The following is a 15268-nucleotide window of genomic DNA, read 5'->3' as shown; positions in this document are numbered from 1 at the left end:
TCGAATAATTTTAAATATTGATGTTTCTATGTTGATCTTAATGTTAATTTATGATTTTTATGTTTTCTACGGAAACTTGAGTAATTATTAGTTTTCATTACTATTTTAGATTATATGGATTATTGTATTTTTGTCCTTTCATCACATTTTACATAAATCTTTTATGGTACAAAGAACGATAACTCTCATTAATTTCTTTGTATTAGTTGTACTCATTTTATGTAATATATATGTTATGTTTTGTTTGAAGATCGGTGGGTAAAAACAAGGTCTAGAAATCCTGCTTATTTAAAGATAGTTGACATTCGTGTTGATGGTAAATATGTTTCTACTGCGACCATTTAATGAATTATAGGGTGTTTTCCTCGTTTGCTTGTTTTTGTAGCCTTAAAACAAAAAGGTCACAACACTAATATGCATTCAAATTGACTGAAATAAGTTTTACGTTCAAGAGACTGTCCTTATAGAAATCAGGCAGATCCTTTGATATGTGCATCATACTATTATACATTATATCCAAAGACATATTTTTCTCAAATATGCGTTCCTTTCTTTTGAAGTTTTTAAATGCTTTCTAAGTAATTTATTTCATTCTGTCTAGGGAATTTTTACAAGACATGACTATGATTTCTAATGGATTTTTTTAGAAACAAACTCTGCATGATCAATCCACTGCCTCGGTTTCCCATGGGCACCCTCTTAATTATGTATTACCAAATACTTAACACAATCGTATTGTGAGTAGTTCGTTACATGGTCGTAATGGAATTGACTATGATACTCTTGACTATTGGCACGATATTACCATGCTTGTTACCATTGTTAGTCAGAGTAAGAACAGAAACTAACAGGAAATGCCTGTTTACTTTGTTTGAATGTTTACAGTAAAAGAAAGACTAACTAAAATTAAACGATGGAAAATGTTTTAGTGATGCTAGATGTATAATTTGTTATGACAGCGTTTCCATGTATATATTTAGTGTCAGAGTTATTGAAATCAATTAGTGTCATAACAAAATGATGTTAAATGCCTTGTGTCCTTGAAAAGAGGGATGCTTTCAACTAAGTTTAATATTTTAATATTTTGATAATTTGCTGGTGCAGAATTTGATTACATTTATTTCACTATATTTGAATTGCATGTATACCCATACGAATATTCTTGGGTTTGTGTTTAGTGAGCGAGTTTTCCCCGACTTAACAGAAATTTCCTTAAGTACTGAAATATCAATAGCTGATTTAAAACATTTAAGTACAATCAAAAATATAATGTAAGTTATTCAATGTGATAGTTTAACTGTGTAACACTTTAAATCAACTTTTCAAATATCTTTAGCCTCTCAAACAGAAAAAAAAATCATTTTATATTTATATGTATATATATAAAGGTCTGAAAAATTCCCAACGATGTTAGAACTGTCAAATTTGCGATGCAAAGTTTTGGGAACGACCAAAACTTTGCATCGCAAATTTGACAGTTCTAACATCGTTGGGAATTTTTCAGACCTTTATTTACGTTTACATATCTTCCCTGTATCAATTTGATCCGATGGAACAGTGTAGTGAATAGAGTCGTCACACCACACACACCCATATATATATATATATGCTTCAACTCGGCAATTTTATAATTTTTTGACTTTCCTGAAATTTGGGTTGGTTTATCTTCGGAGAAAATTTCGTCCCTTCTTTTTCATTTGATCGTTTTTCGTTGTCCGTATTATTGTCAAGTTTGTTTTCTGCTAACTCTTGTATTTCTTGTCCCTGCATGTTAACAAATGTATTATCCATTTTACTTGTAGTGCACATTGTATATTTAAACGTTAGCATTATCATTTATGTTATAGAACGATAATCGTGTAGATAGAAAGAGTAGTAAAATCGTAGTACTATCGTTAATTATTGAAACCTGAAAATATGTTTTACTAGGTATTAGAGTTTAGGTCTGTGCTTTTTGTTTTTGTTTTAAAAATCTTTACCTGCTAATTTCTAGTTTTTATAATAGAAATATGCGGTTTTTTGAAGCTTTCATTCGAATTCGTAATATAACCATTCCACCGAAACCACGAAAATTGTCACGATACGACATACTGTTTTACATTTTAGTATCAAAGATAATTTCCCAAACTCGAATATATTTTTTCACCTGTCAAACCACCTTTTAATCGTTTTCATATTTAGTAAAATACATTGATAAATTAATAATTTCAACGCATATTAAAGACTCATTGATAAATAACATAAACAGTTTAACTTTTAACTTTTTAAAAGAAAGACGATGTTTACTAACATTTTCCCTCTGGATAAAGGAGGAAGAATTAAACACCACAATAATGTCGTCAAGACTTTTTTTATCAAATGCATTTTTAATATTTATTTAGCTATGGCAGGTTGTTCACGAAATAATGGAGGTTGTGACCATGTGTGTAGGAACGGTTACAATGGTCACTTCACATGTCACTGTCGTAATGGGTATCAAATCCAGAATGATGGAAGAACATGCAGAGGTATATTTCTTATATACATGTTAGACATAGGTCGATAGTAATAAAACTCCTTTGAAATAATGTCGGAGGACTTATCGGTGCTGAATTCCTGTTTGGATATTTGTCGTGTTGAGTACGTTCTACCAACAACTTTTTTAAATGTTTAAACTTTCAAAATATTTGGTTCTAATGCTGCCGATGAACGGTTACTCATAGGAACACTTGTACAGTATACCGAAATTCGCTATTTTCATTTGGTTGGTATTTGTGTATCCATAAAGACATTAAAAAAATGTAGGTAACTCCACTACTAACAATTTCACTACACATGTAAAGTTGGTACAGAATAAACTGAATACTGAAAAATTTTCATTATTTCAGAGTGCTTTTTTCGTTAATTCGGTAATTTCACTCCTGCACTTCCTTCCGCCAAAACGTCACAACTTTGATATCAATCCGCCGATCACATAATTTATTTTTTTTAAATATCTATAAATTATGAGAAAAAATCTATATCATAAATAGGATAATCAATTGGTTATCGTGAATAACCAAAATATGAAAACTCGTGCCAATTGCAAGAATGCATGAGGATTTAACTCGTGCGCGGAAAAGTTCCGCACCCTCGTTAAATCTCGGTGTTCTTGGGCACTCGTGTTAATATTTTGTTTATTCACTCTTTCCAATCAATTCATTTTCCAATTATTATTCATAGATAATCACATAATGATGAACTTACATTATCAGGACGTTTTATAGGCATTTATGATTTTTGTTCTTCGTTTTTTGTCAGTAGTTTTACGTTTAACTTTACAATCCTTTGTCTAGATATGATCGATACGGTACTTCTAGTTTAAATATTGTCAGCTTTAGCATTTGGATTTTAATGGAATAAGAATTTGATAAAATGACTGAATTAAGCGCTTATGCAAAGAGATTGGATCAGTGTCTTCTTTTTTGACTCTTCTTTATATATCGTCATTTATTTACACTTTTTAGCTGCAAATCCTTGTCGGACGGCTAATGGGGGTTGTGAGCATACATGTAGAAATGAGAATGGTCGGGCGACATGTTTCTGTAGAGATGGCTTCAAACTGTCAAGAGATGGTAGAACATGTACAGGTAAGCACGTTAAATAATCAAACGAAATGTTGAGTAATTGATTACTATATAAAGTTGAATTGGCGGGCTTTTAGCCAGTGATTAAGAATGCATGTAACTTTTTTACGACTGGGCGGAAATTTCCCGCAATATGATTTTTTCAAATTTTTTTTTCTACATTTCATGAGAGAAATCGATTTTCTTTAGCGTATTCTTGATAAACATATCTTTATCTCAGCTGTCCGAAAGGCCAAGTGAGCTATTGCCATCACTATGTGTCCGTCGTCGTCATCCGTCATGGTCGTTGTCGTCCGTTAACTATTTCAAACATCTTCTCCTCTGAAACTACTCAGTAGATTGCAACCAAACTTTACGTGAATGTTTCTTAGGATATTTGTTATCTTTGATCTGGCAAAAACATGACCTCCGATATTAAAAATAGATCAAAGGGTCAGATTGTAGAATTATGCAATTAACTCAAAAACAATTGGGTTTTGCTGAAATCTGATGGGGGTAAAATTGTTCAGCATGATGGGATGGACCTATGCCTAACTTTTCAGAAAGAATCGTTGACGAATGAATGAGTTTTGGTCCTGAAATGGATTTTATTCCCGAATTTAACATTTCCAAATTCGAAAATCTTCTCCTCTAAAATTGCTTGATGGATGAAAACAAAACTTTGCTTTAATGTCATGTAGAATGTGTTTAACAACCATATGTGTGGGGATCTTGTGAAAAATATGACCACCGTTACTAAAATAGACCATAGGGGTCAAATTGTAGAATTATGCAAATAAATCAAAAACAAATTGGGTTTAGCTAAAATTTGGTATGGATTAAAATTGTTCAGAATGATGGGATTACCTACATTTTAGTGAATGCCGAAATTTTCAGAAAGATCCGTTGACGAATGAATGACTTATGGGTCCTGAATTGGATTTTGTTTTAAAATCTCCTCTACACAACTTGTAGGATGGATTGTAACCAAACACTGCATGAATGTTTGTTAGGATATCCTTAACAATTTTTATCTGTCGTAAACATGGCCACCACTAATGAAAATTGACGACTTTTTGAAATAACTTGAAAACCAAAGGGTTTAGCCTAATTCTCTAGGGGGGTTGATCAGCATGGTGAGACCGACGCATGCTGAACTGTTCATACAGACTTGTTGCTCAATGTTGGAGTTTTTGCCCTTGAAGAGAAAGAGATGGCAATTAGAGATTTATTTTATAATATGAAAACCGAGTGGATAATTAAGATGCTTTGAATTGATTTATATGATTTTTGTGACATTAGTACGATAAGGTCAAGGGTCCTGCTTCAGAGAGTTATAAAGACTAGTTTTGACCAGTTGAGCGATTCGACTCTCTAGAGCTTTTCACTTTTTATAGTAAAAAATAATAGTGCTAACTAAAGATTGCATGTTGCGTTTTTTTTTAAAATTTTAACCACTCATTACTGGAGGATAATATCCAGCCTTCTTACATTTTAACAGTAGTTAATTAGTCGCATTTAAATTTCGTTAAAAAACGTAAAGTAGCATCTGATTCAATGTTGAAAGCGATATCAGTATAAACTTGTAGTACAAAAAGAAATACTAGTTTAGATCCATGATATTGTGAGCTAACACTTTCTTATAAATATTCTTTACAGATATTGATGAATGTAGTACTGATAATGGAAGATGTACACAATCGTGTATTAACACTTCTGGTTCATTTAAATGTACATGTAATACAGGCTACCAGTTAGGGGCAGATGGTAGATCCTGTTACAGTAAGTAATTCACTGCTTATATAAGCATGCCATTTCTACTCTTACTGAAACTGAACTACTCTTTTATCTTAAGAAGGTATACCTAGGGTAAGGGGCACAACTCTAAAAAATCATTGGAACGTTTGTATTTAGCATTTTACATTAATCTCCTGTAAGCATCAACATAACTTGGACAGATTTCATTATGTTTAAAATGAAAGATTGATAGGCTTTGGTAAAATTTAATAGGATACAATCATATCACTGATTTCAAGAGTTATTTCTATTACCCTAGGTCTACCTCCTTAAAGAATAAGATGAGTTGCAGGTACCCAATTATCGTGTATTTTCTAATCAAATTTTCTGTTTTGAAGTAATATAGAGGTAAGTTGAACCTTATAAAATGACATAAAGAGGCTAAGATGAAGCAGTTAGCTCTAAGTAAGACAAGACTTCATAAATACTATTATTAATTAAAAACAAAACTCTTAAGTAACTTACGTTGTACAGATGTACTTTATTTGTTTAAAAGAAGTCTATACTTTGAAAAATCAAATAGTAAAAAAGTAATTCTTCCTCTCTAAATAAAACAAGAGCTGTTTTTAAGTTTACAATTTTAACTTGGTTTAGTTTAAACTGACTGTTTAACGTACCAGAATATATTTGACAACACCAAATGTTTTAGACAGTTTAACCATGTGAATTTAGGATGTTGTTTTATTTTCATGCTACTTGAAGGTGCCACATGTATTTATGGTATGTACGGTAAACATCTAAAAGGTTCCATTAAAATGTTATGTAGTCTTAATTGTCTGGAATTTTATCATTTATTTAGCTTTCAAAATGTCTTTTTTGTGAATAAAACAACTAGACTTGTTCTAGTAAACACTAAAATTGCATAATTTAATTTTATCATAAACAAAGTGATCTATAATGAATTTAGGAAAGCAATATAATTTAAAATGAAAAGATGCTAAGAATGCTATTGCCTTTGATTCTATGTGAATTGAGTTAATAGATTTTGAAAGCAAACAAACGTGACTTGTAATTATTTACAACATCTTATTCCCACATGCATACTATCAGAGGTTAAAAAAGCAAGTGAACTTGAGAGCAAAAAAGGTAAAAGTAGTATTGTGTTTGAAGCTTCATCACGTGTTTACATGTATGTATCAGTTTAGCTTACATCTATCCCCGACATTGATAATTAAGCTGTAGATTACTGAATCTATATGATATTTTGAAGTCTTCTCTATCAAGTATTGTTCTCTGTATATTCTTCTTCATTATGTTGTCAAATCAAATGTAGAAATATGGGAAAGATTATGGACATGTTAGTCATGTTTTATTTCAGCGATTATTTTTTATTTTGATTTTTTTAAGTGTTGGTTTTAAAAAGCATTGGATTGATATTTTACAATGCAGCTCTACTGATTTCACAGTATTCCGAAGATTCAATTTATTTTGTTCTTTATTTACTGATCAAGAGGCCACCTAACACTTCCAATTATTTACAAATTGGTTATCTGCATAGTTAGTTATAAATTTCTACGCGGACCTTTTGTACCGTACTGGACTTTGTACAATTAGACCTCTGGAACAGAGTAATATTGCTACAAGATTAAAGTCTTCGCTACAGATGATTTACGATCAGCATCATGGACTCGTGGATCGTTATGATGTATCCATTTGTAATATGAGAACCGATTTGTTCACCGTGTCATACATTCCTTTCCTCTTTCGTCTCCCCTAGACGTAACATTTTATGAGAGTAATTCGGTGGCTGTTTATGGACATTCACCTTACCAGTGCACGTGGTCCATGCTCCCAGTTTTTAGTGGAGTCCGGGCTGCTTATTAACTTTTGTTTTTTTTTACGTGTTATTTTTTTTATTTATTTTTCATGTTCTTTGTTGTGTGTGTCTATTTTTCTTGTCTAGTATGTATCCTTAAAATATATTACTTTAATTTCCCCTCAAATTGTGGTTCCCGTGATTACCCTTCAACACCTTATGACCAAATGTCTAGTTTGTTTACGAAGCAAACATTCTTAATCAAACAAAACCGAACTCCAATTTTGTAGAAGAACTCTTTATTTTGGCACCAAATTTGGCTTTAGGCAAGTGATTAGTTTGAGTAGGTTTAAAATGCCCTTAACCTGACAAAGAATTTGAAGAAATATCTGGTTGAATTTGATTTCGTTACTGAAATTTGATATCACGTGTCTGCCAGATCAAACTAAACTTTTGAATTGTTTTTGTATTTGATAGAATCATGCATGTTCACAACAGTGAACTCAAATATTGTGAATGACATGTAATCTCATACTTCACAATCATTTTTCAGAGGTAGTAATAGAAGTTGTTGACAGTTGTGTCAACCAAAATGGTGGATGTGCTCACAAATGTAGCCATGGTCCCAATGGTGCGGAATGTTCTTGTCGGAAAGGGTACTTCCTGCAGACTGATAGAAAGTCGTGCGCAGGTATGATAATTACATGCAATTACTGCAAAACATTTAAGAGAATGAAATTATTTTTTTTAGATTTAAAATTATATATAAAGTAGCCAATTCAGGTACACCATACCGAAACTGAACAACAACAACAACAAAAAACAAAATAAAAAAAACAAAAACAAAAACAAAAACAAAAACAAAAAAAAAACAACAACAAACAAACCAAAAGCCTAAATTAAAGATGTATCTTAATATGAGTCTTAACTTATTTTATCAAGCTTTTATTTTTTGGTGAAGTTGTCATTTGAATTTTCCTTACTACTCTACTACCATGATATTGAAACCATATTGATTCCATGACAATGGAAAAAAAATGGCAACGGATTTTAAATAAACTATACATGTACAATAAAATTTACATCAAAACAATGACAAAAATCAAAGTCGGTTTCTTTCATAAGAACGTGAAAGCAGAAAACATGTGCCCTACACATTTGTCATCAACTTAGCACTTTTAGAGAGTAATGTACACTGACATCTTACGATTTTTTATATGCAGTTTTATATCGGTTAACTTTGAGTTACCACTCGTTTTACGGTCCATGTTACATACTCATGCAGATAAAGATGAATGTGGTCTTGGTGAAGCATGCTGTTCTCAATTGTGTTCTAACAAGCCTGGTGGTTACTCATGCGGCTGTCGTCAAGGATTTGTTCTAAATCAAGATGGCTGTGAATGTGACGGTACATCTTAATGTTGTTCAGTCAACTTGCTGTTAATGAAGACTATAACACCAGAAAATAAATATCCGATACAAATTCAGAAAACAAATATATTAAAGTACAAAATCAAACCTGAAGTAACGGACATTTTGCTCAGATATTGTTTTCGTTATTAGTAAATCGAAGATATCATTTAGGAGTCTAAAACGATAGCAACTGATAAAAAAAAAATGAAAAAAATGCCTTACAAACTACGGTTTTACGTTCGCTTTTATAACTCAATCTTGTCCACGGAAAGCATTAATGCTGGCATTCAACAGCAGACCATTAATGTTTAACGTTTTGAACGAATGTACATTTTATGAAAAACAAAATATTTTCCTCCTCATACCAACAATAATTTATTTTCGTGGGTTGATTTTAGATGTTGATGAGTGCTTAAATGACAACGGAGGATGTGAACAGATCTGTGTTAACTCAGAGGGATCTTATAGCTGTGCTTGTAAGGACGGATTTCGTCTTGCTCAGGATAGAAAACGATGTTTGTGTAGGTACTCTTATCATGCATCATCTTCGTCTAAGAGTATCCAAACCATACTTGAGTAAAACTTATGTGTATGAAGTAAATACCTCAAAATTCTATTGATTTTGTTAGATATTATTTCTACAGTTTCACTGTATTTAGTGAAATATTGATATGAAAAACTCAGAAACTTTTATTAAATACTATAAAATATTGGTCCAGTTATAAAAAGAATTTTTTCTGTGTATTTATTTTGTTGCCTTTTTACAAGTTTTTTATAGCTTTTTTGTGTGTATGTTTCTTTTCAAGATTTGTTTTGCTTTTCTTGATACATGCTTTTGAAATATGACTTAATTGCGTCAAAGTACTACAGCAAATTACAGGGCAATTAAACACCGTATATGAATAAACATGTTCTTTGTGTGATGTGATAACTATATTTATGATTTAAGTTTCAACTGTCGAAAATCTATATTATGACATTTAGTATTGACCCAAACCACCCAGACTCCCACTATCCCAGGTCCAATCCGTGGAGACCTTCCCGGTATTAGATTTGCTACAACTTCCCCTCCAGTACTTCCGTTGACAGAGATTGACCAATTGAGTGATGCAGTCATTCAAGGCCATATAACTGTTGGTAGGTCTTTGTTGGTTGATTCGTGTTGTATATTCATGTATATATTGCAGTTTTATTGAATATGACATGTAAAATATATTGTGATGAACATTTTATAACTATATTTTCCATGCAGCATTTAATGGAACACATGTCGGTAAGATTTTTTTTTCAATTCCCCTAGGAGGTCAGACCAAATGAGCTATTACTTTCAATCTACGTCCGTCACTGGTGTTAATTTTACAAAATCTCCTTAAAAGAACTGAAACACAATAATGTTAATATTTTAATTGATAAAAATTGCCGTGCGAAAATCTCTTATTAATCGAGGTTTTCACCAATACCTAATTTTAGCCGTTATAAAAACTGAAGAGTGAATTTAAACTAGTTTCACAATTTTTGACTTAAGTATAGAATATCTTATAGAATTAAAAAGTATAGCAATGCAATACCATTCCTTATTTTGTCAAATATGTACGTTGTACCAATAATTATATGAGTTATTTTAATGATCTAAAGTAAAATATAAAAATCTAATAGATGCAAGGACAGATAACCATGCATTATTTAATTGATAAATGTCCTTTTTCTCATTTTTTTCTATTAGAATGTAGAGATGGCACATTTGGAGAGGAATGTGAATATGACTGTACAAGCTGTCAGAATGGCGGGAAATGTAACGAGAACAAAGATGGTTGTATCTGTACTACTGGATGGGTTGGTCTGATCTGCAATGAGACTTGTCCACATGTAAGAATTGTTTAAATGAAATATTTCATTTAACATTGTTGATAAAAGATAATTACATGATTTTGGCAATTTTATTGTATATATCAAAACAGCATTGAGACAGGTATGCTTTCTTTAAGAATGGGATTGTTTTTTTTATAATGGCATACATTGTTAATATTAAGATTGAATGATCTATAAATATCCAATTCTTACAGGGTCGATTTGGTGACGGGTGTAACGCACTCTGTTCCTGTCAAAATGGTGGATCTTGCGATCCCGTTACAGGAGTTTGTATATGTCCACCAGGTGTAAAAGGAGATAACTGTGAAGATGGATGTCCTCCTGGATTCTATAAACCTGACTGTGATCAAAGGTGTCCAAAACATTGTCCTAGTGGATTTTGTAATAGAATGTTCGGCTTTTGTGAGTGTGACTTAGGATTCTTTGGTACCTCTTGCGATTTGCCGTGTCCGGAATATACTTACGGATCGAACTGCGTGGAACAGTGTACCTGTAACCATGACAACACCGAAAAATGTGACTCAAAGGTTAGTAAAATGAACTAAACATCCTGAGTCTGACCTCATTGATGCAGGCTTTCAGTGACAGTATATACTTTTGTTGTGTTTTGCTAATTATTTTAAAGTAATGTTTCTTATGAAATGAAGATGCCTTTTTTATCCAGTCAGCACAATATATACGATTTGTTTGGCAAACAAATGGCAAATTAATGAGCATATGTAAATATTTTTAGATACACATTGAAAACATAAAAAAAACATGAATACTTGTGTTCTCGATAATACGAAATAATAATTTAATAATTCAGGACTTAAATAAATGAACTACATTTCTAAATATGTATTACAAAAATGTTATACAAAACTACGTATGGCAATTTATCGTAATAGATATTTGTTTTTTTATTTTCCATTGGAATAGACTGGTAAATGCATATGTCGACCTGGATTTTATGGAAAGAATTGTGACGAAAAATGTCCAGATGGTTTTTATGGTAGATATTGTCGACAGTCGTGTGAATGTCCAAAATCATTTAAGTGTGACGGTGTAACTGGTACATGTCTATTTAATTGCCCACCTGGTAGAACAGGGGAACAATGTGACCGAGGTAATTCAAATGTTTAATTGATTTTAGAACTAATCTGCAAAATACTCTGGCAAAATTAAGTCAAATCAATTTTACATGAAATTATTCCATGCGAGGACTTTTATAGATATTAAAGATATGCTCTGTAAAGAAAACAAAAGCTGTATATGTCCATTTATAAGTGGGTTAATAATATATCAGGATGATAGTTTGAAACAAGTTTATGCAAACTTTTGCCTGGGTATTATATGGCATAGTACTTTTATTTGAAGAAGTTCTCCCACACACAAAACATGTTGTGAATTCATTTGGTGGTAGATTTTTAGTACATGTAATTTGTATTTCACTATACATTGACCATATATATGTTATTGTATGTATTAGGTACTAGTATTGTGATCAGGGTTCTATTACCTTTTAACATTAGTCATTAGCTGTTGTATTTTTGTTTAGTCCTTAACTGACCTTTAATTTTATTTTAATTTATCGTCTTCTATTTTATATTGGAGATTTTTCGTTTTGGATGTGAACACATTTTTTTCATTACCTAAAAAATAGCTTAGTATTGATATAATTCTGTCTCACTACATGTCATACTTAATATTTTTGTTATAGAATTTAATCTTGAAATTCAAAATTCTTCAAACATTTCAGTGCATTGGTTGACATTCTACCCAGTGTTTCGCAGTTACATTTGGTGTGATTGTAAACGTTGTTACAATTTGTGCCTGGCAACTGGTACAAAACATAGTCAAAAATAATGATATAACCACTTCTTTTCTTATTGTGTCAAATCTTTTGAAAAAGTTGTAAATCCTTTTTCATTAGTGACATAAAAATCAAGATGTACTTTTTACTTTTTATAATATCTAAATAAACTGTCGTAAAAAAGAAATTAACATGTATATACATATGATAATTGAAAACATTCTTATATTATCTGATGCATGCTTCTGAACAATATTTCTAAGATATAGAATCACAATCATAATAATAAATATCCTCAACTTCATGTGTTAAAGAGCTACACATTTTCTTTTTACTTATGTCAACATCGTTAACAAGCCTGCTCACTTCCAATTCATCGGTGTGTTAAAAACTTATATACTTTTTACTTTTTAGTCTGATTTATGGAACATATATTTTCAGCTATTTTCTTTTATATTTTATGTCATTATTTCCTCTTACAAGAAAACGGCAATACTTTTCCTTTAAGTTATTCTGATAAGCAAGCTTTTGTTTAATGCATATGAAGCTTCGCTTTGTGCACTGGTACATTTACTTATTTGATATGTTTTACAATAGATATTTTCTCTCAATATTTTTTTCTACACTCTTCTTATCATTATTTGTTTCATTTCAGTTCATTTATTGTTGTCACGCTTATTTTATTTTTTCTATTGATGTTGTACTAGCCTGTCCAAAAGGAAAATATGGAAAGTATTGTAAACACGATTGTTCCTGTGCTGGAAGCACATGTAACCCCGAAACAGGAAAATGTGTTTGCGAAGCGGGACGACGCGGAAAACATTGTAAACATAGTGAGTGGCTACTAACCGACGTTACTAACCAGAACAATCTAGAATGTATATCGTGTACAAACTATTCACCCTATTGAAGGGATGATAGTTTTAGCTCGCCGAGCCTAAAAGAACATGTGAGCTTTTGTCATCATTTGGTTTCCGTGGTCGTTTATAGTCCGTCGTTAACTCATCCTTTGAAACCACTTGGTGGATTATTACCAAACTTGGTCATCTACATTCCTAGGGTATATCCTTCATAAATTATATAGATTATATAGATCATGTGTAAAACAAGACCACTCCTGCTATTTTTGACAACAGTGGTAAGGTCACTAATTTTTACGTATATCTAAATATTATAAGAGATAGAGGAAAATAAATTTAGATCGTACTTCTTCAGTATGAAGAGCTGTACAGAAGTCTGCACAGGGTAGAAGTTGTCTGCTAACTTCTTGTTAAAGTTATTGGCATTGCAAATGGACGGTTTTTTTTCTGCAGCTTTCAGTTAATAACTTGAAAACTATTATAGATAGAAAAACACATTCAATTGAAATGATTCATATGATAAAGCCTACAAGAGTCTAAATTAGTCTTGCTTGAGATTTTGCCCTTGAAATGCGAAAAATTATGCTTTTTGCACTTTTGCACTTTCGAGTCAATATCCTGAAAGCTATATGAGGTAAGAAAAAACTTTCAAATGATAAAATAATCCATAGATAAAGCAAACAAACGTGTACATTGGTTCAAGGTTATCGGATGACTATTTGTCAGATTTACAGCCCTTGAAAAGCGAAATATGACGGTTTTTTTGTAGTTTCCACCATAATCATGAATGATCCTTATGATGTGACCTGTGAAGATCTCCATTTGGTCAAAGTTGTAGGACGAATGCTTGTTAGAGTTTTCAGTTTTTAGGCAATATTTGCAAAAATAATGATAGATAAGACAAAAAACTTTCAGGTGGTGACATGGTCCTAGAATAAAGCCTACCAAAGGCTTCATTGTGTCAAAGTTGTCAGTCGACTCCTTGTTAAAGTTATTACCGTTAAAAGGAGAAAACATGAACTAGGTGAGCGATTCAGGTATTCCTGGAAGCCTCTTGAATGGTATTTGTAATGAATTAAAGTTAATTCCGTTTATATACTTCTCTGTATACTACGGTAATGAGTAAAATTTCCATCTCAATAAAATTCCTTGTAAATACTTTTTTTTAACGTAACGGTAAAAGCAACAGTTTTCCCAGTAATAGACTTTGAATGACAGTTGTCTCGTTTTGTGGAGGGTTGTTTTTCCAAGGAAGTTAATAATTGTTGAATAAAATCTAACATGAGTAAGACATGTGAGTGCTTCAACGAAAAAAAAATGTAGAGACAACTTTTTTTGGAAACCAAAGTATGTGTTAGAAGTTTACATAAATCTGGTATTATCAACATGTTATAAAACTGCATATATGTATAAGTGTAAATACCAGTTTTTTTCGTAAGGATTGTTGTATCGTGAGATGTATATCACTTAAGTGTCTTAGTGCACTAAAAAGTTACATTAAAGCATTATAAACAACATATACATGATATATACTAAGACAAAAAAAAACAAAAAAAAAAAAAAAACATAGGTTCAAGCAGTGAGGGAAATAATCTATTTAAAAAACAACAAATGCAAACTATACATGGTACCTATGGCAACAAAACATTTATTTCTGCAAGTTTTATACTTTGCTTTATTATGTGTTGATTTCAGAATGTCATCAGGGTACTTGGGGTGTCAACTGTCTCAACCATTGTATGTGTAAGAATGGTGCTAAATGTGACCCAGTCACAGGAGAATGTATGTGTGCTGATGGATGGTTTGGTCGTGAATGTGAAGAAGGTAACACTGGCATCTCGGCGTCACATAAATAACATACTGTTAAAATTTGAATAAAAAATATTTTCTACAACTTTATTGACACCTACCTCGTTTAAATTGTCTTAAATGACTTGCTCATTCGTTTAGCGAAACGGCTTCTCCCTAAACATTGAATCTTTAAATTCCGGTTAGAGTTTAATTTTTGGTGCCAATATTTACATTGTAAAAAGTCGGCCATGTTTACAGTGATCGGTTTGCTAGGAGATGTTGTTTACGTTTAAATGGTTTGTCCAAAAACCGGAGAACCCAGAATGCATTTCGGCGTTATTTCGGATATCTCGGATTTATTTCACGCCAACAACGTACAATACCGAGAAGTTGATCAAGCAGA

At 31.8% G+C, this 15268-nt stretch overlaps 1 protein-coding gene across 8 annotated transcripts in view; it reads left to right on the top strand.

Moving 5' to 3' along the window:
* The window catches only part of LOC148600938 (uncharacterized), a 101090-nt gene that overhangs the window by 65241 nt on the left and 20581 nt on the right, over positions 1 to 15268 (top strand). For 6 of the 8 annotated variants that reach the window (XM_088556451.1, XM_088556453.1, XM_088556448.1 and 3 more), the window contains exons 8-20: positions 251 to 316; positions 2382 to 2507; positions 3486 to 3608; positions 5244 to 5366; positions 7691 to 7828; positions 8423 to 8545; positions 8949 to 9071; positions 9535 to 9687; positions 10274 to 10416; positions 10614 to 10946; positions 11341 to 11527; positions 12922 to 13047; positions 14770 to 14898. In XM_088556451.1, coding sequence (XP_088412577.1) covers positions 251 to 316; positions 2382 to 2507; positions 3486 to 3608; positions 5244 to 5366; positions 7691 to 7828; positions 8423 to 8545; positions 8949 to 9071; positions 9535 to 9687; positions 10274 to 10416; positions 10614 to 10946; positions 11341 to 11527; positions 12922 to 13047; positions 14770 to 14898 — 1893 coding nt within the window. Of the gene's footprint in view, positions 1 to 250; positions 317 to 2381; positions 2508 to 3485; positions 3609 to 5243; positions 5367 to 7690; positions 7829 to 8422; positions 8546 to 8948; positions 9072 to 9534; positions 9688 to 9802; positions 9824 to 10273; positions 10417 to 10613; positions 10947 to 11340; positions 11528 to 12921; positions 13048 to 14769; positions 14899 to 15268 lie in introns of all 8 variants that reach the window. The other 2 variants (XM_088556452.1, XM_088556455.1) reach the window with 2 other exon arrangements.

This window comes from Perna viridis, chromosome 12 (assembly GCF_037379345.1).
Source record: "Perna viridis isolate PV_CMFRI_1.1 ecotype Kerala chromosome 12, ASM3737934v1, whole genome shotgun sequence".
Classification (NCBI taxonomy): Eukaryota; Metazoa; Mollusca; class Bivalvia; order Mytilida; family Mytilidae; genus Perna; species Perna viridis.
Note: the sequence above shows the minus strand (reverse complement) of the source record. Positions and strands in the feature narration are given on the sequence as shown.